Source organism: Myotis daubentonii, chromosome 2, assembly GCF_963259705.1.
Source record: "Myotis daubentonii chromosome 2, mMyoDau2.1, whole genome shotgun sequence".
In the NCBI taxonomy this organism is placed as follows: Eukaryota; Metazoa; Chordata; class Mammalia; order Chiroptera; family Vespertilionidae; genus Myotis; species Myotis daubentonii.
This window is the reverse complement of record NC_081841.1, coordinates 193,272,266-193,299,067: the sequence shown is the minus strand read 5'-3', so window position 1 is coordinate 193,299,067 and position 26,802 is coordinate 193,272,266. Positions and strand designations below refer to the sequence as shown.

The following is a 26,802-nucleotide window of genomic DNA, read 5'->3' as shown; positions in this document are numbered from 1 at the left end:
CTCCCCAGCCTGGCCCTGGTCAGGGCATGTGCAGGAGGCAACCAATCAATGTGTTTCTTTCACATCAGTATTTCTCTCTGTCTTTCCCTGTCCCACTCTCTCTAAAAATCAATGGAAAAATATCCTCTGGTGAGGAATTAAAAAAAAAAAAAGAAAGAGAATATGAAATTGTGTTAAAGAAAAGAATAGCCTCTTCAGGAAATGATTAAATTATTTGAACATTTCAAATATATTACATTCTCTATTTTAGAAGGCTTTGAAGGATTTTTTAAAAAAGAAATAAAGCAAGACAAATAATTTTATGACTACACACCCTAAACAGAACAATTTATTTTATGATTTCCAAAGTATATTATAAGGTCTGCTTCCTAACAGATTCAGTATAAATTAAAGAGATTGATACAGGTGTTCCTGTAGTTTTTAGAAAAAGCATGGACATCAGTGGAAAAGAGTAATAAAAAGTGATTTATCCTTCATTTCCTTCATGTTTGTGTGTCTCTTTATGTGTATGTGTTAAGATTATGAGTACTGTATTGTTTTATGTATGATTATTCTTTAGCATGTACTTAACTGATAACATAGTAAAGAAGATTATTATTATTGACTCTTAGTTTTAATGTAAGAAGCTTAGCATAGTTTCATACTGTCTAGAGTCTGGAATTATTTGGCTTTGAGAAATCTTGATTTTTTTTTTTAAGGAATAGTCCCATGATTAGCTAATTTTTATATCTGCTCAAAGATCTTTTTCTTGAGAGAAGGATCATTTTTATTATCTAATTCTAAATGGAGCATCACAAACATAGATTTAAAATAGTAAAATCTCCATCTAAACATTTTCTACTCAGGAGATGAGACTTTTCAGAGGTTATTGGTAAGAATCTAGCTACTATAAAAATTATTTTTATAGCCACTGGAGTAGCTGTTGTTCTTGATTTCAGCTCTCGAGTTTTATCATTTTGAGTTTTGTTGTTTTCTTCCTAATAGCTAAGTTCATTAGGATAATATTAAACATTTTTACATAGGCAATACTACTGGTAAATATTGAAAATGCATACGTTTCCTTTGGTTATGTGGTTTACAAACATACAAATCAGAAACTTTACAAGAGATTTCTAGGACCAAACTAATCTAGAAGTAACCAGATTAAATGTCTGCCATAAAATTATTTTTCTTTCCTCCCCAGGTTTACCTCCATTTCTCAGTGTGAGACTTTTCATCATTAAGATGAGTTGAGTATAGATTTCAATAAATGTTCTTCCTAAGTGATAAGGATGTAGACTTAGCTGGACAAGACTAACCATCTTAGCATTATACTGCGGGCCCCATAGGTAAGGTTCAGTGAGCCTTTCCATGCTATTGGTTCCTTGACATTTTCTGACCATTTATTTCTTTCTGATTAAGACTCCAGGGTATTTAAGACTGAGAAAGTATATCATAGACTCCAAACACATAGGAAATATGGGCATGTTATTTCAGGTTGATTGCTGTTCATACATCTCTTTTTAATAATGAGCTATCCTGGAAATCTCAGTTTAGAGCTGGAACTTTAATCATTTTTGTCCAAGTGGGACCAAACAAGATTTAAGTGAAAATCTTTTAGTATTTTGCATTTAAAATGTTATCTTAAATGTTGATTCACCTGCTCTTCACATTAGTTTTATCTGACATACAAACATAAATATATAATTAGGAAATTATTTCATTATAATTGTTCTTTTACTATCTAAAAGTGGTGAGCACTATTCAACATGATTAAAGGTTATCAGTTTTTAAGAAGTAAACTTCTTGGCCTCTTTATGTACTTTCTATGTCAAGCATATAAAAAGTAAAGATATTAAACTTCTGGTGAGCAGAGGATGAATCTCAAGTCTTCCAAAAATTATGGATTAGGGATAATATAACACAGCCCTAAAACCCAGCATTCATATTACATCAAGATACCATCTTAAGATTGAGCTCTACAACATAGTATTGTATAGATGTGGTGAAATAATCACTACCTTCCAGTGGAGGGTAAATGAGGACATTGACTTTGATTATTAGCCATCTAGATTTTTAACTCTCCTTACATCAGTGAAAGTGCTTTTCCCTAAACCTGCTTATTTGTCTTGACTATGTCTTGAGAAATTCAAAGTCCTTACGAAGCTTGTATGATTTGCTTTGGAGTCAGATTCTGTTTTAATTTTTATAGTAGCAAGGCAAGTCAGTTTGAAAAACATTGTCACTTTCTTTCTGAACAAGTTGTTTAGCTTGTAGTTCATCACTTAGAAAGCACATTGGCCTACTTAAAAAACACCATATGCATTAATAGTATCCAGGTTAGCTCAGGTTTAACCCTTCTAGTGCCAGGGAGCGCAATCGCGCTCCTCCTGTCTTTCATCAAAAGTGCCAGGAGCACTATCACGGTCCTCCTGCAGTGTCACTGTTAGATGCTAGTAGTTCACTCTTTATTGACAGATAGCACCTAAGTGTAGATTACTTATGATGCCAATTGTTTGTAGTTCTAAAATTGACCACTGGCATTTATCTGCCTAATTTTTTACAGGTACTACAATTTTTATGAAGTTTACTCAGATTTTGTAGCCCTAATGCTTCGAAATGGTGTCCAGTTCTAAGTCTGCTTTTATTAGTGATGATGATATTACTAAATATGTCAATTCTTGCTGTGAAGATGACGATTTTGTGGAAGATATTGGAGAAGGGTGTCCCTCTATTTTAACATTATATGTTTTGTTCAAAATTTTTTTTCTACTAGTATTTTATGATACAATCAGCAAACAATATATGTCAAAGATGAAAACAAATGCAGTAAAGGTTCCCTTAAGTTTTTGAATATGTAACTTCATTTATTTGCGATTCATAATTTTTTTCCTAAACTGCTGTAAAATCAGCAAAAATGCCTTGGCAATTTTAGCATAGTTCCTAGGATATTGGTTGGCACTCAAAGGGTTAAAGAAAGCCCTATGCATAGGAAAACGAGTCTCCAAAAATTATTAATTAGGGGGTAATTATTTACATGTTCAAATAACATAAAATGCAGATTCTTTTTGTGAAGATATTTGCCTAGAGTTACAAAATTAGATTATAAATTAGATTGACCGTAATTTCAAGAACATTTTTGTCCCAGGTGGCGTGGCTCAGTGGTTGATCATTGACCTATGAACCAGGAGATCAAGGTTCGATTCCTGGTTGGGGCAGATGCCCGAGTTAAGGGCTCAATCCCTAGTAGGGGGCATGCAGGAGGCAACCGATCGGTGATTCACTCTCATCATTGATGTTTATCTTTCTCTCTCCCTCTCTGATATCAATAAAAACATATTTTTTTAAAAAGAACACTTCTGTAAGGATTAAGCCTTGTATTACTCTTGGGTAAGACTACTCTTGTTAAGTGAATATCAGTGTGCTAAGAAGTGATTGTTTTTGTGCAATAGAAGAAGAAATTGGGATTTACTAACTGCTCTTTCTCTCTTCTTGCCAGATTTAGAAATGGCTGTTGCATATTGGAATTTAGTATTATCTGGAAGGTTTAAGTTTTTAGATCTGTGGAACACCTTTTTATTGGTAAGTGCCCTCCTGCATCTTGCCGTGTGAGCCAGTGTGCAGCGGGGTCAGCAGGTGGTGCGGCTGTGCGTTTTATCTCACCAGAGTATTGCATGTGGGCATTGTGAAACCAGAGCCCTGTGCCTGGATCCCCAGGTCGCTGACGGGCTGCCACATAGTTCTGCCACCTGTAGAGTGCGGCAGCCCCCGAGTTTCAGGCCGGACTGCTCCTTTTGGGCTGGGGTTTCAGATGCCGGATTGTATCGTCCAGGGGAACCCTGCCACTGTGTGGGGTCATAGTCTGGTGCCATTTTAAGATGTATTTTATGATGCCTAGCAGGGAAGGAGGGCATAGTTGGCCCCTTTAAGAGAGAGCCCGTCTATGCTGGAGGCCGACATTCCAGTCATCTGGGCCTCTTAGTGAGAGGGCTCCTTTCAGTGTGACACAAGGGAAGCTGGTGTAGCTTTGGGCTGTTTGAGTGTGTGGAATACAAGGACTCATCCAGACTCCAAAACAGACAATTGTGATACCAGATGTGCCCAGATCTCCCTTGTCAGCTCCATCTGTGATGTGAGAGGAGCCCTGACCTGGCTGAGGACAAGCCCCTCCACTGAGAACAGTTGAATTTCAAGACCCTCCTTGGAGTAGCATGATAATGCCTACATTCAACTTAACAACAGGTCACATTTTCTCGTTTTGTGGCCAGTAAGCTCAGTTGCAGACATTCCCCTGAGAACCTGCACCCATATTTTAAAAAAATAGCTTTTTATATATGTTTTTACTGATTTAGGAGAGGAAGGGGGGGAGAGAAACATCAATGATGAGAGATAATCTTTGATCAGCTGCCTTCTGCACACCCCACACTGGGGATTGGGCCCACAACTCAGGCATGTGCCCTGACCAGGAATCAAACCGTGACCTCCATTCATAGGTCGACACTTAACCACTGAGCAACACCGGCCTAGCGGCTCTCACATCTTTTTAACACCAACACTGGGAACAGCCAGTGTCCATAAGCAGGAGAGTAGGTAAAAACTCAGAGCATAAATGCATAGAATACAATTTACTCTGAAGAGAACAAAAACGACTCAATCTAGATTTACATGCAGTAGGCTGGATACATTTCAAACACGGTTTTCTTATGCTATTTACTCCTCACCCAATTATGTTCTGAGATCACTCGCATACCTGAGAGTTACGTCTGTCTTAAATCTGGTGGTTTTCTTCTCTTGCGTATTAGGAACATCACAAAAGGTCAATCCCAAGGGACACTTGGAATCTACTGCTGGATTTTGGAAATATGATTGCAGATGACATGTCTAACTATGACGAAGAAGGTACGAGAAGTTGAAGTTGTAGCACTTTGGATGATTGCCAAAAATGCTGATATGTATGTTAACTTCTCCTGCCCTAGAGCACAGGACGGCGATGGAGACACAGACGCTGCAGTCAGACAAACCCGAGAATAGAGGACAGTGATGGTGATATAGACAGTGGGTCAGACAAACCCGAGAATAGAGCACAGTGATGGTGACACAGACACTGGGGTCAGGTGAACCCTAGAATAGAGGACAGTGATGGTGATATAGACAGTGGGTCAGACAAACCCGAGAATAGAGGACAGTGATGGTGACACAGACACTGGGGTCAGGTGAACCCGAGAATAGAGGACAGTGATGGTGACACAGACACTGGGGTCAGGTGAACCCGAGAATAGAGGACAGTGATGGTGACACAGACACTGGGGTCAGGTGAACCCGAGAATAGAGGACAGTGATGGTGACACAGACACTGGGGTCAGGTGAACCCGAGAATAGAGGACAGTGATGGTGACACAGACACGGGTCAGGTGAACCCGAGAATAGAGGACAGTGATGGTGACACAGACACTGGGGTCAGGTGAACCCGAGAATAGAGGACAGTGATGGTGACACAGGCACTGGGGTCAGGTGAACCCGAGAATAGAGGACAGTGATGGTGACACAGACACTGGGGTCAGGTGAACCCGAGAATAGAGGACAGTGATGGTGACACAGACACGGGTCAGGTGAACCCGAGAATAGAGGACAGTGATGGTGACACAGACACGGGTCAGGTGAACCCGAGAATAGAGGACAGTGATGGTGACACAGACACTGGGGTCAGGTGAACCCGAGAATAGAGGACAGTGATGGTGACACAGACACTGGGGTCAGGTGAACCCGAGAATAGAGGACAGTGATGGTGACACAGACACTGGGGTCAGGTGAACCCGAGAATAGAGGACAGTGATGGTGACACAGACACTGGGGTCAGGTGAACCCGAGAATAGAGGACAGTGATGGTGACACAGACACTGGGGTCAGGTGAACCCGAGAATAGAGGACAGTGATGGTGACACAGACAGTGGGGTCAGGTGAACCCGAGAATAGAGGACAGTGATGGTGACACAGACACTGGGGTCTGGTGAACCAGAGAATAGAGGACAGTGATGGTGACACAGACACTGGGGTCAGGTGAACCCGAGAATAGAGGACAGTGACGGTGACACAGACACTGGGGTCAGGTGAACCCGAGAATAGAGGACAGTGATGGTGACACAGACACTGGGGTCAAGTGAACCCAAGAATAGAGGACAGTGATGGTGACATAGACACTGGGGTCAGGTGAACCTGAGAATAGAGGACAGTGATGGTGACACAGACACTGGGGTCAGGTGAACCCGAGAATAGAGGACAGTGACGGTGACACAGACACTGGGGTCAGGTGAACCTGAGAATAGAGGACAGTGACGGTGACACAGACACTGGGGTTAGGTGAACCCGAGAATAGAGGACAGTGACGGTGACACAGACACTGGGGTCAGGTGAACCCGAGAATAGAGGACAGTGATGGTGACACAGACACTGGGGTCAGGTGAACCCGAGAATAGAGGACAGTGATGGTGACACAGACACTGGGGTCAGGTGAACCCGAGAATAGAGGACAGTGATGGTGACATAGATACTGGGGTCAGGTGAACCCGAGAATAGAGGACAATGATGATGACACAGACAGTGGGTCAGACGACCCAGTTGACTCCTGGCTTTCCCCCATTGCTGAAATGGAGGTGATGATGAAAATAATAATATCCACTTCATTATATCTTATAATCACACAAAAGAAAAACAGGATTTCATGTTTATTTAATAACGAAGACAATTCTCTAAATTAAACCATTTAAAATATGGGCGTGCAAAGAGCCCCTGGCAGAATTTAGAACCAGACAGGTGTTTGGAAAATGTGCTCCAGGGACGTAATCCCATTTGGGGCCTCAGGTCGTTAGGCTGTTTGAGCTATTTGATGAGTCCGCTTACATTTCCCTACATGAACATAACTTCACACCTAGCAGCCTCTGCCCCAGTGTTTCAGGGCACTCTGTTGGGAACAGTGAATGCCTCTGCATGTGTTGCATTTGGAAGGGAATGCTCTCTCCACACCCCACCCACTGGCTGCTTCCTCGGTGCCCAGTGAGGAGGTGACGTGCTCTGGGACAGCCTCCTCCCCACCCTGGTGGTAGCTGCCAGGGCAAGTGTCTGTGTCTCTGTCCTCAGCTCCACTCCCTCCCTAGCAGAGTAGGCAGCTCGTCAGTGGGTGAGTAGTTGACTTCAGACAGAAGCCCAGCTTTCAGGAGCCTTTGCTGGTGGGTGAGATAGGGCACGTCTATATAAAAAGGAGCCAAAATGTAAAGTAGTCAGTATGTGGCTGGCCATTGGGTGGTGTCTGAGTATCCTGGGCATTTAGGGGGCCACTTGGATTGGGTGAGGTACTGGCTCAGGAAGAATGCAGCATCCCTGGTGGAGGAAAGCAGCTGCATCTCTCACCTGGTCCTGACTGCCTGGTGCAGAGGCTGAGAACCGTGAGGCTGCAGTGGGAACATCGGGCCAGATAGCCCTGTGTGCTGCCATCGTTAGCGAGGGCCATGCCCACACGAGCACACCAGTATCTGCCGGCCCTGGTCCAGCTAAAGCAGAGAAGTGGGTGACTTCAGCAGTTAAGTGAAGCACAAGCTGTGGAAACTAAAAATCATTTGAGGTTTTGAACTGTAAGTGTTAGATTATGAAAACAGCGCTTTGAATAAAAATATTGCTCTAAATGTAAATTTTTAAAAAAATCTGTTTGTTTTTAGGAGCATGGCCTGTTCTTATAGATGATTTCGTAGAATATGCACGGCCCGTGGTCACAGGTGGCAAACACAGCCCTTTCTAGGCAGAAAATGAACATGGATTGGGATTGTTAGACGAACTGCCACCTGCAAGGAGACATTTTGGTCAGTTTCTGTGCACATATGTCACTGATTTCAGAAGCCATGGAACTGGAACGAGCATCTCACTCTGCCTGAAGGAACGGTGGCTGAGCCTGGACTCCGTAGGAGACCCTCAGGAGAGAGCTGCTGTGGAATGTCCGCAGATGGATCGCATCGCTGCTGCTTTAGGAGATTTCTGCATGATTTTTATATTTATGAAAAAGCACCTAGAGCCTGTTAGCAGGACTGCAGAGCATGCTGATAATTCATGATTTCAGGTGAACACCAGCAGTTACCACACTCCGCTGAATTATATTGTAATTACACTTAAAAAAAGTACTTAGGTCCTTGGTAGGATGTTATATTTTTATATAGTCAAAGCTAAAGTGTGTGCCCAGAAGGAAATGATCTTGTGGATTCTAACATTTTTTTAAACTTGGTGCCAGGAATTCAAGATTTATATTTTTAGAATTATCGAATATCTAGATTTATCAGATCTATTTTTGTTTTAATTTTCTCTAGATGTTCATCTGAAAATCATTTTATAGTTTTTAATAACCATTAGTTTCCAAAGCAATGGCACATGTATGTGATAATTCCAGGAAGTTTTATTTTAAATAGCTTGCAAGTCAGCAGGTCTATTTTACTTCTAATAATGTCATTTGAACTTCCTAAGAAGTTTCGTAAACTATGTTTTTTTAAAAAAATGTATTTTATTACACTTAAAAAGACGTTTTCCATGAAGAATATTTCTTTTATGAATGATGAATTATAGATTTAAAAATCAAGTGAGTCAGTTCCTTTCACATATCTGTAATCTCCATAATGTCCACTCTCCAGCCCTTCCTATGGTTGTACACATTTGGGAGCTAACATACACATTATTGTCCAAAAAACCCCAAAACCAAGCCAGAAACCTTCATCTCATTTGTGAGCTGCAGTCTGTCTTTGCCTCACGTTGCCCGCCGCTTTTCCTGGTGTTTGCCTTGTCAGAGGGAACCGTCCCGCGGCCCAGGGATAGGTGGGGGTTCTGTGTGCAGGTTTGAAAAATCACGGTGTGGACCCTACCTCATATTTGAGAAGATCTTCCTGCCACGCGTGTGCCCGCTGCCCTGCCCGCAACCTGGTTAGGAGACAAGTGAAGTCGGGTTATTTCCGCACAGGAAATTCACTCCGATTTCCTGTAAACAGAAAGTGTGCCTAAAATGTGTCATTTTGATTTGACTTCCAAAAGTGTGATTCACTGTGTTTTAGGAAGTGCCCATGTGCAACACAAGGTTTGCGTATACTTACTGTATGTGAACTATGTATACTTTTGAATAGAAGTCTTTCAAAGAGGGCAGCAGGCAGTGGAGGATTGGAAAGGGGGCTGAGGCCTGGAGACCACAGGCTAAGCTGGGGTCACCGGCCCATGACTAGGTGCAGGGCCCAGGCAAGTCACTTTACCTCTCCCAGGCTGCCACTTTCATGTCTATAAAAGAAAAAGCAAGGCCAGCTCTATCTGTAAGTCTGTGATTCTAAGAGAGCATTTATTTTATATTATGAAAGCTAGCTTTAATAAAAACCTCAGCAAATATAAAGCATCCTTCAGGCTTCATGCATTCTTGACATGTAAGTGTTCTGCTCAGAGACTTATTCTTAAGGTTTAAAGTTACATGAGGAAAAATGTTCTATGGGCTCAGTAGATATCAAAACATTAGTAATGGGACTAAGGGTCTTCAAAAAACTGTGGGTTTCTTTTTCTCCTATGATATACATTTAAGTCATGCATGCCACAAAACTGCTAAGAACTTTGGAAACATTAAAATAAATTATTTTCTCTGGTGTGGTGTACTTTTAATTCTACCCTCGGTTATTCCAGTACTCACCACTAGATGTCAGCCTCTTCATCAGTCATGGGTGGCCACCTACAGGAAAGCCGCCTCCATAGCCCAGGGACAGGGACATTCCCCCCTGTGCCCAGCCTGCCACCCTAGTTAGGTGGTCATGTCCCAATATTGGCAGCTGCAGTCATTTAGGTTTTTTTAAGTGTCACATCGTGGCACTTAATATGGTTTTCATGTGGAAAATTACAGATCTCATAATACACAGCCCTTGAGTTGATAGGAATTATATAACCAGGATACACTGAAATGCAAGCTATAGATATATTGAAAAGACACAAATTAACCAAGCACAATAGGTTTAATAAGTATAATGAATGCCTTCATACAGTGCCTGCCAAGAATTTTTGGAATAGATGTCATCTCTTTTTTTGTCCTGGTGGCACGATGCCGGCCATTGTGTTATTTTAACTCAGTAAAAGTTTAAGCGTCATATGCCTATCGCAGACTTCAGGCTCCTTGGAGGCAGAGTTGGTTTTTTCTGTTAGTTGCTGCATCCACACAGTCAGGGCTCAGTAAACGTTGCACGAACCACTCAGTGAACTCATCTCACCTCTTCCTATTTGCTGACACAGGCCACATAGTATGGAGTTGCTTCTAGCATCTGCAATAAAGGTTTCCACTGCCTCAGAATTAGCAAATGAATCTCACCCTAGACTATACCTCTGCCCTCAACAATACATGTGCCTGCCCAATGGTCCTGTTCTACCTACAGTGGGAGTTGTCTAAAAAAGGACTGCTGTCATCTGTCTTGTCCTGGTAGATAAGGAATCTGCATACCCAGAAATCCAAGGTTGTCTGTACTGGCTTTTTGTTGTTGTTAAAATATATTTTATTGATTTTTTACAGAGAGGAAGGGAGAGGGATAGAGTTAGAAACATCGATGAGAGAGAAACATCAATCAGCTGCCTCCTGCACACCCCCCACTGGGGATGTGCCCGCAACCAAGGTACATGCCCTCGACCAGAATCGAACCTGGGACCCTTGAGTCCGCAGGCCGACGCTCTATTCACTGAGCCAAACCGGTTAAGGCTGTACTGGCTTTTGAAGGACTATTTGCTTCAGGATCTCTCAGAACTGTGCTAGCTGGAATCATGTTCCAGAACCTCATTTTTAACAAGGGCTGTTACAGTGCTGTGTGTTCATTTACGTGCATCCTAGCATCCTCTTATTATTGAAAGAAATTCCATTTTTAGCAGATGTGTTTCTGAAGCCCAGGTGTGATTACCCCCCCCCTTCTGGTGTGATGTGCACCCAGGTCCTGCGGACAAGGGGGAAGCACGGTCCCAGAGGGGGCAGTCACTCGAGGGCCTGGGACAGTGAGATGACTGCTTCCTAACGCCTTGTTTCAACTCAAGATCCCCGGTTTAGACATCCCATCTACCTCCCCCGCTCCCACCTACCCCCCCCCCACCCCCCGCCAGCCTCTTCCTATCTTTGAATGTTCTTGTGAACGGGCAGGGTGTTTATTTAAGCACCCGATGCCGATGGATGGCACCCTCACAGGTGCCACGCCAAGGCTCTGCTCTGTGCTCACATGCATTGCCACCTGAAGCCTGGGTATTTGGAGCCTCTTGTTGAACATTGAGTTGTGAGAGCACTTCGTAATCTTCCCCCTGGGGCCAGGTATGCTTCGTTCTTTACCCTCCGCATTTTTTTCGGTGTTCTATCAGAAACAAATTTTATAATCCAAAAAGTTTTCCCCAAAATGGAACCATGATGGATGAATCTCACCATCATGCTAAGTAAAAGAAACCAGACACAAAAGGCTACATATGCATAACTCTTAAAAATTCTGGAAAAAGCAAAACTATAGAGACAGAAAGCAGGAAAGTGGTTGCCTGGGGGTGCGATGGGGGGAACGGAGCGGATGGGCAACGGGGACTTAGGGGTGACAGAGGTGTTCTAAAGCGGGTCTGTGGTGTGACACACAGCAGTGTCCCTTTGCACAAGCTCATCAGACTGTGCGCGGGACATGAGAGAATTTCCCGGTGTGTAAATTACACTTTAAAGCATTTAGAAATGAGTGCATTTCTCCAAGGATGCTGTGCAAAGACTCACACTGGAAAGCCATTGCGTTTGAGAGAGCGTCGGGAGTTGCCCTGGACGCTGCCTAGATGCTCTGGGAAAGCCGCAGGCTCCTCTGTGGAAGAGCTTGTGTCTGTCCAGACGCTGAAGGAAGCTGACACTTCACGTGGCTCTTCAGAAGGCGCTGTGAGCTGCGGGGTCCAGGAAGGTTTTCTCATTGGTGCCACCTGCAGACAGGAAAGCGGTGCTTGGCCATTTGAGGAGGCTCTTGACAGTGACACAATGACCAGAACGGAGGTCAGCGGGGTGGACTGAGGGCTGCCGCTGCCGCGAAGCAACAGAGGCTGGACGTGCTCAGCAGCTGGGCGGACAGAGGAGCTGCTCCGCAATGGAGAAATTTCAGGCTGCGATGCTGCTGGGCAGTGTCGGGGACGCTCTCGGTTACAGAAACGCCCGCAAGGAGAACAGTGCTTCAGGCACAAAGATCCAGGAGGACCTGCAGAAACTCGGGGGGCTGGACCACCTGGTGCTCTCACCAGAGAAGTGGCCTGTGAGTGACAACACCATCATGCACCTGGCGACGGCCAGGGCCCTCACCACAGGTAAGGCTCGGCCCCTGCCCCTCAGTGTGTCCGGTGAACCCGAGCTCTTGTGGTAAGCACTGGGGCTTTGGAGGCGATGTGGCGTATCGGCTATGGTGTCACCCAGTGCCACTGCTAAAGTGGCCATTTAACATACACCAGGGTCCCTCCGCAAATCGGACGTGCCACAGCTCATGTTTCTCGTGCAGCCTTTTTGGATGGCAATATTCTTTCACTCTGCTCATCTGCAGAGTCGGTGTCTTAAACAGTGACTTTTCATTTGTAAAGTGTTTACTAAGCTGAGCTCTGTCTCTGGAATTAAATTCCATTAAATCTGACTTTGGGGCTGTTCCTGGTGAGGGCTCAACTTTTCACTGCAGATATTAAGTTTTCTTCTGAATTTATTTCAAAAGAATATAAAGTAAGATGCCAGTTTTGAAATTTGGACAAATGAAGGTAATATTGTTTGGGGGCTACTTCTAAATTCCACTGAACTAGGGTTGAAATGCCAGCTACCAAAATATGACTTAGCTTGGATTGTTGCTTATAAATAAGTATGTCCTAAGAAAATGCTATAAAATTGGTTGAATTTGGGGAATGGGGAAACAAAGTTGATTGAAATATTCTTTAAACAGGTTGATTTAGGATCAACATGTTTTTATATGAATTTCAGATAAACGTATAAATATGTAGCACTATTTTTCTACACATGATTTGCTCTTTGACACCCTGTGTTATTAGTATGTCGCTGCAAAATTAAAACCTGAGAGTGACTGTTAAGTCAATGAAATCTCACTTATGAGCTCACCTCACCACTCCGTGGGGCTGCTGTGAGCACGCTCGATTTAGTTCTGTGGTCATCGCACAAGAATGCCATCTACTTTGTGACCGGTTCCTAAATAGCTAGGGGCAGAGCTCAAGCACCATAGATAAGATAAAGTGTCACCGCGTGTTGAAAATGGTGAAGTGTCTTTCTGAGTCTACACGGCTGTGACATCCAAATGTTGCCTGCCTGTTTTCAGGAAGATCCCATGGGCTTGGTGTTTTACAGTACTCAGTAGCATTCCAGCAGCCATGCCCACCCCCAGGCACCTGCTGGAGAGCATAGCTTTCAAAACAAAAGCATGGCTTGTTTCAGGTGCACGCAGCTGGTCCATACGCTTACACTTTGCTTCCTTCATTTGTGTCTGACGGATGCTGTATGCACACAGTCCACAGTCCACACGTCCTCTCATGTTTGCCCTCATCTCCATGAGCGCTTCAGTAAGTTTTTGTGAGTAGCAGAATCCACAACGTGTCTCTGTCCTGTACAGTACCTGGCACAGATTGGGGCACCTCTGACCATCACCTGCTCTCTGAGGTTAGATGGGGTCAAGTCCTATTGGCAGAAATAGGACCTAATTTGCCCTCCACGTGAAATGTATGCATTGAAGAGGATTGTGAGTGTTTGGGACATTGCTTTTAAGGAGGAAGATGAGTTCACTCTATGTGATCGCAGCCACCAGGCGTGGGAAGTGGGGAGTTGCTATACATGGCAGCACCCTCTGGCTGGGGGGTCATGAGACAAAATGCGAGAGAAGTCTGCTGCCTTGAATTGTTCTCCTCCAAAAACCCAAGCAAACATATTTTTTTCAGTTGAAATCCAAGTTGAAATTTCATTTACATTGAGTTTTCAAACAGCTCATTTAAAAAAAATTTTTTTTCTGATACTGAGAAATCCATTTTTATTTTTTATTTTTTTTAATTCTTTATTAGTTAAGGTATTACAAACGTGTCCTTATCCCCCCATTAACCCCCTATCCTCCCTCCCCCCCCCCACACTCATGCTCTCATCCCCCTGTTGTCCGTGTCCATTGGTTAGGCCTATATGCATGCATATAAGTCCTTTGGTTGATCTCTTCCCCTTACCCCCTCCCTCCCCTACTTTTGATAGTCTGATTACTGTTTCTCTGTCTTTGGATCTGTCCCTGTTCATCAGTCTATGTTGTTCTCTATAATCCACAAATGAGTGAGATCATGTGGTATTTATCCTTCTCTGACTGGCTTATTTCACTTAGCATAATGCTCTCCAGTTCCATCCATGCTGTTGCAAAAGGCAAGATTAGAAAACTGTGGTACATCTACACAATGTAATACTATGCTGTGGTAAAAAAGAAGGAACTCTTGCCTTGGTAAAAAAAAAAAAAAAAAATTTTATTGATTTCAGAGAGGAAGGGAGAAGGAGTGAGAGAGAGAAACTTCAATGATGAGAGAGAAACATCGATCAGCTGCCTCCTACACGCCCCACACATATGCCCTGACCAGGAATCGAACCATGCCCTCCTGGTTTATAGGTTGATGCTCAACCACTGAGCACACCAGCTGGGCTATTATTACAGTTTTACAGGTGAGGGACCCGATACACAGGTTAAATAGCTGACACAGTGCTACACATTCGAGTGAGCGTCAGGTCAGGGATTGGAACCCAAGCAAACTGCTCTAACTCCTAAGTTCTTGATAAGCACTGTCCCGACCACCTGAGGTTACTGGACATGCAAGTATTTCAAGGATCCCAGTGAACAGTGGTTTTTCAGCATGTTTTCCGAAGAGAGGCAGACTTTCACAAAGTGGAACTGCGTCTTGGCAGACTTAAGTTTCGCTGATAAGTGCCTTAAGCCCATAAGCCATGTAGCGGTGTGGTCTGGGGAGCCACTGCTCTCTATAGAGTCAACAGGATGAGGAAGGTCAGGTGCAGCCTGTGTGATGTCCTCCTTTTGGGTGTGTCTCTACAAGGGTCAGTGTTAAATGAAAGCAGATACTGACCAGATACAGGAAGTAGCTAATACTCCACAAGGTAGGTAGGCAACCCAGAATTCACAGCTTATGAGCAAACAGCTCACCCAACACGCGTTTACCAAAGGCTCCCTTGTGGGCCCGTCACCCGGGGACGGGGGCTCCGCTTCAGGGGCTCTGGAGCATGGCACTCCCAGTTCTCTACCACTCACTGGTCAGAAACCCGCCTCCCCTCTCTGAGCCTTACTTCCGGACGGCAATACCTTCGTCATAGGTTATGTGAGGATTAAGTGGGACAGCTTAGGTTATATGGGAAAGTGACTCATGGCAATTAATTACTGTTGGTATTTTTACAATGTCTTATGCGTCTGAGGGTCAGCAGCTCCAACGGTCGTGGCCAAGCCAAGGAGCCCTGTCACTGTTGGTGCAGGAAGAATGGGGGGCGGGGTCATTAGCCCACTGGGGACAGCAGCAAGTGCCACCTGTGGGTCCATGGCCCGCAGGGGAACATGGGGCCTGACCCAAGTCAGAGCAGATGAGGCCTGTCCAGGCTCAGCTCTGGATTCCTCTTCCTCCACCAACGTCTCCCTGAGTACAGCATTTTGAAAAGTGGACATTTTTCTTTCAGAGGAACCTGATATTGGCATTGTGACTTGTCTTTGTCGTGAGATCAGGTGGGAGGCTTACGGGTGATGTTATCAGCTGGTTTGTCTTTTAGGAGACTGGGCGGGCAAGAGAGAGAAGAAATGAGTTGAGGATCCATGTTTTCACAAAGTGGAGAAACTCAGGGGAGAGAGTCTGAGGCTCTGCAGCTTTGAAAAAAAATCTGTTTCTACTTTAAATTCTAGCCTGAAACCAGCCCAAGGCTTTTACTTGCCCTTTTGTTTTTAGGGACTATTTTTCCTTTAAAAAGTATGTGATTCCAGAATAAAAGGAATTATTTTGGGGGACTCTGGGAGGGCCAGGCTTATTAACGCTGGACTGAGTTAATCCAGGATTGAGTTAATTACGAACGCTGTCTGTAACTGATAGTGCTGGCTCCAGTGGCTCGCACTGGAGCCAGGGGTTAATTTATTCTAGTGGCGTTGTGACCGGCAGAACTCATTCCTCCCCAACCAAGGTCTGGCTGCATCTTCTCTGTCCCCTACTCAAGACTGGGCAATGCCAAGTGTCGGAGCTGTGGGCTGGGCTCCTGGGACGCCCCTTGCTGTTAAGAGATTGGAGAATGGCAACCAAGGACTCAGAGCCACTCTTTCTCCAAAGGGTCACACCTCTAGGGTACGGGGTGCCACCTGCACGGCCACTGCCCGGCCTGAGGCTTCGTCCTGGCCAGGGAGTGCTTTGTTTTGCCAAGTGCACTTCTGATCTTGCTGGCCCTCTGAGCTGGGCCCCTGGCTTTGAGGACCCGGGGAAGGGCCGTGGGTTTTCATGCCGACGACACTTCACTGCCTGCTCTGAGCCCAGGAAGGTTGAGAGGTGGTCTCCCTCCCGCCCCCCGCTCCGCCCCCCTGCCACGCACCAGCCACCAGAGATGGGAAATCCACCCCCAAAGAGAGGAGGGGCAGTAGCTGGCTCCTGATGGCAGCCCGCATGCCTGAAACACAGTTTTAGCACAGGTAAAGTTGTGGGGGCTATAAGAGATGCATGGGCAGGGGCGCCCCATACCTGCCTGCCGTGCCTGGCATAGCAGCCCCTCCACAAACCCACAGGGCCTGCTCTCCCATGTGACCAACCCACTGGGCTGTGGATTAATTTAGTGGCAGGAATGCTCAGGCTTTGCAATTGAAACCCATTTACCAGCCCTGGCCTTGGGCAAGTCACATAACCTCCCTGTGCCTTATCTGGAAAAAGAACAGAGTGACCCAAGCATGTCAAACTCAAAGGCTAACACGGGCCAAATAAACAAGGTTTAAGTTTATGTGGGCCGCAAAAAAAAACAAAAGCTTCAATTTTCATAGAAACGTAGGTTTATTTCACTAGAGACATGCTGAATACAAAGGGCTGAAATAAGTGAGTAATCATCTATACTAATAAAAGGGTAATATGCTAATTAGACCAGATAGACCGGACATCTTCTGGTTGTCTGGTCCTCCTTCTGACAAAGTCACGGTGGTGGGGGCTGAGGCAGAGGCAGTTAGGGGCGATCAGGCCATCAGGGGAGGACAGTTAGGGGTGATCAGGCGGCAGGCAAGTGAGCAGTTAGGAGCCAGCAGTCCCGGATTGCGAGAGGGATGTCCCAGATTGGAGAGGGTGCAGGCCGGGCTGAGGGACCACCCCTGCCCCCCCCCTGCAGGAATTTCGTGCACCAGGCTTCTAGTTAACATAAAATAATAGAACATTAACTTACTAGACACTGAATAACTGCACAAATTAATAAGCGTAACACAAATAAACGTATTTTTCGTGTTCTCCGAAAGTGAAATATTTCCTGTTGCGCACACCAAACAAATCAGTCCAGGACTAATGATTTGGCAATCAGCTGCTAAAATATTTGCTGCTAGTATTAGTGGAGAGAAAGGGTGCACCTGCACATAAGGTGCATAAGGGAAATGAATGCAACATGATTATAGTAATCAGTCATTAGCGAACGTTGTAGTTCATAATGAATAATTATGTGTAACAGGATATTACAAAAATTAATACAAAATTAATTACAAAATTTTTATTAAAATGTTTCCTACATACTGTTATATTGGCTGGGCCGCATGCGGTCCACTGGCCATGAGTGTGACCAATAGGAGCCTGGCAGGGTCCTGGGAGGACTGCATGGAATCATGAAGGTGTCCTGCAGGGCAGACGGCGGGTGGTCCGTGTGCACTGGCCCCTCTGTCCCCCTGCCCTGTGATCTTCGGGTCTGAGGCCACACTTGTTCCCAGGACACCTGCACGCAGTGGGGTGCAGTTTGGGACAATGCCTGGGGAGCACTGGCTGCTTCATGGATGTGAGAAGGAGGGAATTGAAGATGGGAGAGACTCGCTCCTGGTGCGTTAGGCGTGGGTCCTTGAAACCCCAAGGTACAGGCAGATGTCGGTCTAGCTTGTCCTCACATGGACAGAGCTGTTAGCGTATGAGCATCTTGGATTTTTCTAGATTCCTGTGTGTAACTGAAGTAATAAGCACAACCACAAACTAGGATGTCTGAAATCTGGGTGAACTCTAAAGCGAATTATTTGTCTGCATGTCCAGTTTCTCTGGGTAGCCCGGGCGGTGTGAGAGGGGTCACTAAAATCTTCCTCCTCTTCCACCGACTCGCTGCCCTTCTGTTGTCACTGCTGTGTTTGGGGTTTACCTGGCAGACTCGTCTCCCACTCACTCTGACCCCGCCTTCCCCTTCCTCCCCCAGACTACTGGTGCCTGGATGACCTGTACCGGGAGATGGTGAAGCACTACGTGGAAGTGCTCGAGAAGCTTCCAGAACATCGAGCAGACCCCGCTACCATTGACGGCTGCTCGCAGCTGAAGCCGGATAACTATCTCCTTGCCTGGCACACGCCTTTCAACGAGAAGGGTGAGGGAAGGCTTGCTTCCGCCTCTAAAGCCGCATCTAGAGAACCGCCCCGGGCCCTGGCCATCTGTCTGCCCACTCGCCGGCCGCCTGGCCGCTTTGTGTGGGTTGGGAGGGATTTGCCAGGATTTGTAGGGCGGCGTGCCGCCTGGGGAGCCAGCTTGCAGCATGGGCGTCTACTTAGAGGACGCCAGCTTCCCCGGCAGTTTTGCCACCCATCCCTGGTTTATTTTAAGAAATATTTTCCACTGGTTTCCCGTTAAGTTTGTAAAATTTTTTTGCCAAAACATTAAGGGAAACATACACCACCTGCATACATGTCTGTCTCTGCGAAGACGTCATGTGTTTATGGGGGATGTATTTAGGTAGCCACAGTCTCTGCCTCCGGGGCCTTGGCTCCTGGGGTTCTGGACCTGCCCCTCTGGGTTTATACTGAAGTGGGACCTGCCCCTCTGGGTGTACATTGAAGGATGGCATCCAATCAAGTAAAGCCAATTAAAAAGAGAAAAATCAGTACATTAAACTTGATGACACCTCACAGGTGTTAGACTTATCAGACAAGGATATAAAATAGTATGTATTCTATACTTTCAAAAAGTTAGGTAGAAACAAGGAGGTATAATAAAAGACCTAAATTACACTTCTAGAGAAAAACACTACAATGTCTGAATTTAAAAACACATTGGTCGAGATGAACAGTTTAGACATTTCAGAAGAAAAGATGAGTGAGTTTGAGGAAACTGTCCAAAATGGGACAGAGAAAAAAGAATCCGAAAATAAGAAAAGGACACCTAGTGAGCCATGGCACAACTTCAGCAACCTAGCATACCTGAAGCTGGAATCCTCTGCAGAGAGAAGGGGAACAAATGAAAATGATTTGAAGAAATGGGGACCAAATATTTCCAAATTTGATGAAACCGTAAACTCACAGATCCAAGAAACTCAATAAATTCCAAGCAAATACAAAAAGACACGAAGAAAACTGCAACAAGGCATATAGTGGTCAGATTGCTCAAAACTGATGCTAAAGAGAAAAACGCACGTCCTGTATATAGTCAAGGTGAGGACAGCAGCAGCAACATAAGAGAGGAGCTAGCCAAGCAACATCACTAAGGTGTGAAAAGAAACAACTTCAACCTAGAATCCTACACCCAGAAAAACTATCTTTCAGAACCAAGCCCTCATGGCCTTTTTCGGGTGAATAAAAGCTGAAGAGGCATCACCAGCAGTCACACTAGCAGATGCTAAGGGAAGTCACTCAGGAAGAAGGAAAGGAACAGCAAATGGGCACAGGGATCCACACAAAGGCATGGGACTGATGGAAACTCTCACCACATGGGTAAACAGTAAGATGTTTTAACTTGTTATTTAAATGTATTTAAAAGAGAATGGACTTTAGCAAGTAATAGCAATGTACTGCAAGGTTTATAAATTATGTATAAGCAAACGTATGGCGCAACAGCACAAAGGCAGGGAGTAAAGAGATGGAGTGCGCAGCGTAAGGTTCTAATAAGAGCATGAAATGATACAAAATCACTCAAAGGCAGACTGTTCTACGTTAAAAATCTAGACCAGCGGTCGCCAACCTTTTGGACCTCACGGACCACCAGTGGTCCATGGACCACCGGTTGGCGACCGCTGATCTAGATTATGAGCCCAAAGCAACCACCAAAATAACAAAATAATAACTAGTAAGCCAACAAAAGAGGTGAAATGGAACCATTTTAACAATATTTACTGGGGAAGCAGAAATTGTGAGGCCCCTGCCGTCCCTCGGCTTGCCCAATCAGTACCCCTGACCTGGAGACCAGGTGAAGAGCTGTCACTCGACTCAAAATTCTTTTCCTTAATAAGAGAAGTCTTTCCCTGTTTGGGTTCGCAGTGAATGGCCTGTACTGCTTAGGCATGAGCATCATATGGCACATAACCAGCCTCACCAGCACATCAGCCCTGTGGGCAGAGAATGAGGTTCTACCTGCAGCATGAGGGTGCATGCAGTCCGCTGCCCTGCCTTGCTTCAGGAGGGACCCACCAGCTCTGGGAGACAGAGTGTGCTACCAATTTGGGCCTTGCTGTGTGTCTTCTCCTTTCTGTTCCAACCCAGGCCCATGTGTTGAGTCCTCTTTGGTGACTCTGAACCCGTTGACGGCACAGTAGGAGTAGGTCTGTAGGCTTCTCCCTATAGTGGTGGCACTGTTATGGTCTTTACCATTCTCCACACAGTGGTCATCTTTAACTGGGATTGGTAAGGGAATCGTCAATAATATTCAATACAAAAAATGCAGAAAAAGAGAGAAAGGGGTACAAATAACAGATCGGATAAATAGAAAATAAATAACAAGATGATAGACTTAAACCTAACCATATCACTAATCACATCAAATATAAGTGTTCTAAAGACCCCAAAAGGCAGAGATTCAGAGGGAATAAAGAAGTAAGTCCCAACTATATTATGCTTATAAAAAATGCACTTTAAATATAAAGACACACATAGGTTAAATGAAAAAGGATATACCATGTAACATTAATCAAAGGAAAGCTGGAGTGATTCTATTAATAGTGCATAAAGTAAGTTTTGTAGCAAAAATATTGTGCGGGGGGCGGGGGGGATTTCATCATGACAAATGCATCCATTTGTCAGGAAGACGTAACCAACATAAATACTTGTGTATCTAGTAACAAACCTTCAAAATATACAAAGCAAAAACTAATAGAACTGTAGGGAGAAATAGATAAAGCCACAATTATAGGCAGAGATTTTAATTTTAAGGTCTCAAACCAATGACTTCCATTTTCACCTTAAGGAACTAAAAAAGAAGAGCAAATTAAACCCACAGAAAACAGAAGAAAGGAGACAATGAAGATCAGGGTGAAAATCTATGACCAAGAAAATATAGACAAACAACAGAGAAACTCCACAAAAGCTGATTTTTTAAGATAAAAAAGTGATAATCCTCTAGGCCAATGATCAGGCAAAAAGAAGAAGACACAAATGACCAGTATCAACAATGAAAGAAGTGACATCACTACAGTTTCCACCGAAATAAAAAGGAAAAAAAAGGTTTCTCTTCAGAGCGTATGGATCTTTCACCTTTCACTAAAAGGAGGAAAAGAAATACTATGAATATGTTTATGCTGATAAATTTAACAAACTAGATGAAATGGACAAATTCCTTTAAAGATACAAACTACCAAATGGCACTCAAGAGTAAACAGTCACCTAAATTACATTATATCTGTGAAAGACATCACAAAGAAAGCTCCAGATCCAGACAGCCTCACTGAGGAATTCTACCAAGCAGCTAAAAAGGAAATAGTACTAATTGTACACAACTCTTCCAGGAAATTGAAATTGAAGAAGACAATACTTCCCAAATCCATTCTTCTGCTCCCCAAAAGAGTCTGTTAAAGGAATGAAAGGCTTCTATATCACACCCGTTTCTGTGATAAAATGAAAAGAAATTCAGTTTTAAACTAAACCTGAAAATGGAGAACCAGCAAATACCCAACTGCATACAAACTTTTAAAAAAAATTTTTAAAGCTTTTTTAAAAATATATATTTTTTTTATTGATTTTTTTACAAAGAGAAAGGGAGTGGAATAGAGAGTTAGAAACATCGATGAGAGAGAAGCATCGATCAGCTGCCTCCTGCACACTCCCTACTGGGGATGTGCCTGCAACCAAGGTACATACCCTTGACCGGAATCAAACCTGGGACCCTTGAGTCTGCAGGTCGACGCTCCATCCACCGAGCCAAACCTGTCAGGGCTGCATACAACTTTAATAAATGTGCCTAACTCTATGTTCCGTCCACCTGGAAACATGAATAAAATAAAACTGAGGTTAACAAATGTTTTATCAATATTTACAGCACCATCTGTTTTAGCTGGATCCATTTTAAGTAATCATTGTAAGTACTATATCTTCTTGCAACAGCAAATTCTGTATAATAAAAGCCTAATATGGAGGAAGAAGAAGAAGAAGAAGAAGAAGAAGAAGAAGAAGAAGAAGAAGAAGAAGAAGAAGAAGAAGGAGGAGGAGGAGGAGGAGGAAGGGGAGGGGAGGGGGAAGAGGGGGAGGGGGAGGGGAGGGGGAGGGGAAGAAGGGGCTGCTCAGCTGACATGGCTCAGTGGTTGAGCGTCAACCTATGAACCAGGAGGTTTTGGTTCAATTCCTAGTCAGGGCACATGCCTGGGTTGCGAACTCATCCCCAGTAGGGGGCGTGCAGGAGGCAGCCAATCAATGATTCTCTCTCATCATTGATACTTCTATCTCTCTCTCCTCCTTTCCTCTCTGAAATCAATAAAAAAATATTTTTAAAAAGAAGGAAAAGGCAAGCCACATATTGGGAGGAAATATTTGCAAAGCATATATCTGATAAAAGATTTCAATCCAGAGTGTATAAAGAACTCTTAAAAATAACAAGAAAACAAGCAATCCAATACAAAAATGGGAGAACTATTTAAATGAACACTTCACCAAAGAAGAGATATGGATAGCAAATAAGTGGGTGAAAACACGCTCAACATCCTTAGTCATTCCAAAAATGCAAATTAAAACCACAATGAGATACTATGGCATACCTAAGAGAATGGCTGAAGTCAAAAAGATTGACCATAGCAAATGAGGTCAAAGACGTGGAGGAGCTACTGATGGGATGTAGAATTTACATCCACTTTGGAAACCTGTTTGTCAGTTTCTAAAAAGTTAAACATGCATCTACCATGTGAGCTACATGTTCCACTCTGAGGTAAAGCATATGTCCACACAAAGATTTGGTTATGAATGTTCTTAGCATCTTATTTGTAATAGCCTCAAACCAGAAATGACCCAAATGTTCATCAGCAGGTAAATGGATAAATCAGTTGTGGTACATCCATACAGTGGAGTGCTATTCAGCAACAAAAGGGAGTCAGCTATTGATACACATCAGTGGTGTATCTCAAAGTAGTTATGCTGAGTGGAAGAAGTCAAGAAAAAAAAAGTGTGTTCTGTATGATCTTGTTTATATAAATTTATAGAAAATGCAAACTAATTTGTAGTGCCAGATCAGTGGTTGATGGGGATGGCAGGAGGGACAGGGAAAACTTTTTGGGGTGATGGATATGTTCACTATCTTTAGGAGCTGGTTTCATGGGTATATGCTATGTCAAAAATCATCAACTTGCATACTGCAAATACATGCAGTTGATTATGTGTCAATTATAACTCATGAAGTTGTTTTTAAAAAGAGAAAATATATATGATTGAAAGCACACTGTATACACAATTCTGTCTTCTACATTGTCCCCAGAAGAAGCATAGAATGAGTTATTTAATGACTAAATAACATTCCACACATGGATGCTTTGCAATTTACTCAATCTCTTCTTTGTCAGGCATTTGGATGATGTGTCTATTTTTCACTCATCCAAATGACACTATGATAAACATGTTATTACATCAGTTTTTATACATTTTTTAAGTTTATTCGTGAAAACCAGATTGCCTGAAGTGGAATTATTGGAGCAAAGGTCTAAAATGAGGTATTTCATGGTCCATGTAGGTTCGGGGTTTGGAGCTGCCACCAAAGCGATGTGCATCGGCATGCGGTACTGGAAGCCCGAGCGGCTGGAGACCCTGATCGAAGTCAGCATCGAGTGCGGCAGGATGACGCACAACCACCCCACAGGTACCACTGGCGTCAGCACAGGCGCCTGCTGTGTCATTCTCAGTCCGGTGGACTAGACTGGAATCTTACGTGGTCACATCCACTATTTGGTTTGCTGTTTGTTGACAGACTTGGGTTTTTACATCTACAGTTCTGCTTAAATTCTGTTTTCAACCTAAAAGAGCTGAAACCTGAGATCTGGGTTGACGCCATGAGAGCTAGCGTTTGTGTTATGCTGTCAAGACAGAAGCCAGCCCAGAGAGCCGGCGTCCTTGGCTGCCACGACCTGCCCCTGGTCCAAGGCTCACTGGCTATGTGAGCTGCACTGAGTCACTTAATGACCTGTGCCTCCATGTCCTCACCTGCAACAGGGATGATTATGGTGATAGGAGGGTTATTATTCTACTCACTTCATCCCCCACGCACCCGCACGGCACAGTGTGCACAGCGGGGCCAGCTGCGTGCTGGGATCCCCACCACATGTCCATCACACAGAGGGAGGGCAGGTGGGGCAGCCCCAGAGCCTGACTGAGATGTGACTTAGAAAGCAATCAGCTCCTGATGTTAAAAAAAAGAATGACTTGAGACTCTTGTACCTGTGACCAGCCCTTAATCATGGCAATGCAGGGGGTGTGCCCCAGCCCCACCCAGAAGTCCTGAGGCTGCCAGCTGCTCTCTGGTGACTGTTGTCCTTTTGCAAGGTCACCTTCAGGGGTGATCCTGTGTCTTTCTGGAAAGTACTCTGTCGTGGGTGTGAACTGCAGTGGGCAATGTAACCCCTGATAAGTGGATGTGGCAAAACATGCCAATGAGTTCAGCAAAGGCAGTGACAGGCTAAGCCATAACTTCTACAAATAAGTTTCTTAGATCTTTAAAGTTTACACGGAAAGGCATGTAATTCAGCCAGTTGGCAACATCTGGGATGATTGAAGAGGCAGGAAGGACTCCCCTGGAGCCCTGGGAGGGAGCACAGCCCCAAACACCCCGGTTTCAGATTCTGGCCCCAGAACGGGGAGAGCACAGGTTCCTGTTTGTTTTGGCCAGTCTGGAGTCATGGGAGCAGCAGCCCCAGGAAATAGACCCCTCCATTTGGGGCTTTGACCAGTTCTGGGGACAGCAGAGCCCTATTCTCTGGCAGGGGAGACCCCCTAGACCTCTCGCTGCAGGGCTCACAGGGAGATTCATCCCTGTGTCTGTGCCTCAGCCCCGTCTCCCGCTCCCCTAGGGGCTCCTGGCAGTGACAATGCAGTGGGCACAGTGGGCAGGCTGCTTGGTGGGAAGTGCAGGCTACGTGGCTCAGGGACTCCTCGCTGCCCTGCTGAGTCCCCAGCTGCAGGATGAGGCAGGGTACTCCCCAGCCCCACCCTTACCTCCCAGGCCTTCCCCCTAAGGAGTCCAGCCTGGGCCTCTGCTTCTTGGAGCACCTGGGTTGCAGGAGCCAGCAACTGGGTTGTCGTGCACATATTCTAGATGCCAAAACTGAGGCCCCTACCCCCAGCCCACCTCCCCCTCAAGTCAGTCCTGCTCACAGGTGGCTCCCCCAGCTGTCCCTTGATTGCCATGGTGTCAGACGAGGAGGAAGAGGAGGAGGAGGAGGAGGAGGAGGAGGAGGAGAAGGGGGGGGAAATTTCTGAGAAGCAACCCCAAAATACACACCAGCTGGCCCCCCCTTCCTCACTCCCTCTCTCCAGCTTCAAAGCCTCCTTTTGTGCAGGTGGATGAGGGCCTCTTCCTGGCCAGGCAGCCGGGAGCAAAGGAGGTCAAGGAGGCAGGGGGTCCAGGTGTGGGTTCTGGGGCCCCCAAACTCACCCAGCAGATTTCCTGGACCTGAGCTCCTTCGCTCTCCCACAGTTCCCAGACCAGGCAGGCTGTTTCCTGCCTCCCTGCCTTCGCACATGCCGTTCCCTCTACTGGGATGCCCTTCCTCGTCCTTCAAATCCCAGCTCGGCTTTACTCCACTGGAGCACCTTCCCTGAGTTGCTTGGGCTCCCCCTGCATCCTGCGCCCACCCCAGGCACAGCCGTTCTCTGGCTGATGCTCTCACAGGGCGGCGAGGTCTCGGGGTGCGAGCCGTGCCTTTGTAGCCCAGCCCCGGGCACAGACAGGTGCTCAGTAAACCCGGAGGGAAGGGAAGGAGGGCGGAGGGAAGGGAGCAAGGAAACACCTCTCATAGGGCTGGAGAGGATCCGCACCATGAGCGCCCGGCCCGGGGCTGGCACGGAGCAAAGCCCACTCCCTTCCTGCCGCCTCCGCTTGAGCCTGGGCTCCAGCACCTTCTGCCTCCTCCGATGTGGAGCTGGCTCAGGGGCCTCTCCATACCCACAGGCCTGTGTCTGTTGCCCGTTTGGATGCAAGGTAATTACACCAGGATGCAGACGTGCACTTGACTTCATAAGGAGCTAGTGTGTTTGGGAGAAAGGCCTTCATTCTCAGAAATCCCCAAAGTTCAAGGGCTGACCTTGAGCAGGGGTTTTCACACTGAATATTTTCTGCAAACAAAGCCTTACCTGAGGCCATTATATAAAACAGATGGAAACTAAACTGCTTTGGGGGAAGTGTTGGGTATTGAAGGCTGGG

General features: G+C 45.3%; 2 protein-coding genes across 10 annotated transcripts in view; both read left to right on the top strand.

Annotated features, from left to right (window-relative positions):
• DCUN1D2 (defective in cullin neddylation 1 domain containing 2) overlaps window positions 1-9,629 on the top strand; it is a 31,963-nt gene extending 22,334 nt beyond the window's left edge. For 6 of the 7 annotated variants that reach the window (XM_059685189.1, XM_059685190.1, XM_059685195.1 and 3 more), the window contains 4 exons: window positions 1,184-1,228; window positions 3,479-3,561; window positions 4,782-4,878; window positions 7,689-9,629. In XM_059685189.1, the coding sequence (XP_059541172.1) occupies window positions 1,184-1,228; window positions 3,479-3,561; window positions 4,782-4,878; window positions 7,689-7,768 (305 nt within the window). In that variant the 3' untranslated portion in view covers window positions 7,769-9,629. The remainder of the gene's footprint in view (window positions 1-1,183; window positions 1,229-3,478; window positions 3,562-4,781; window positions 4,879-7,688) is intronic. The other variant, XM_059685188.1, reaches the window with a different exon arrangement.
• A 2,232-nt stretch (window positions 9,630-11,861) lies between these two features.
• The window catches only part of ADPRHL1 (ADP-ribosylhydrolase like 1), a 42,625-nt gene continuing 27,684 nt past the window's right edge, over window positions 11,862-26,802 (top strand). The window contains exons 1-3 of one of the 3 annotated variants that reach the window (XM_059685178.1): window positions 11,862-12,318; window positions 18,413-18,577; window positions 24,121-24,246. In XM_059685178.1, the coding sequence (XP_059541161.1) occupies window positions 12,105-12,318; window positions 18,413-18,577; window positions 24,121-24,246 (505 nt within the window). In that variant the 5' untranslated portion in view covers window positions 11,862-12,104. The remainder of the gene's footprint in view (window positions 12,319-18,412; window positions 18,578-24,120; window positions 24,247-26,802) is intronic. The other 2 variants (XM_059685180.1, XM_059685179.1) reach the window with 2 other exon arrangements.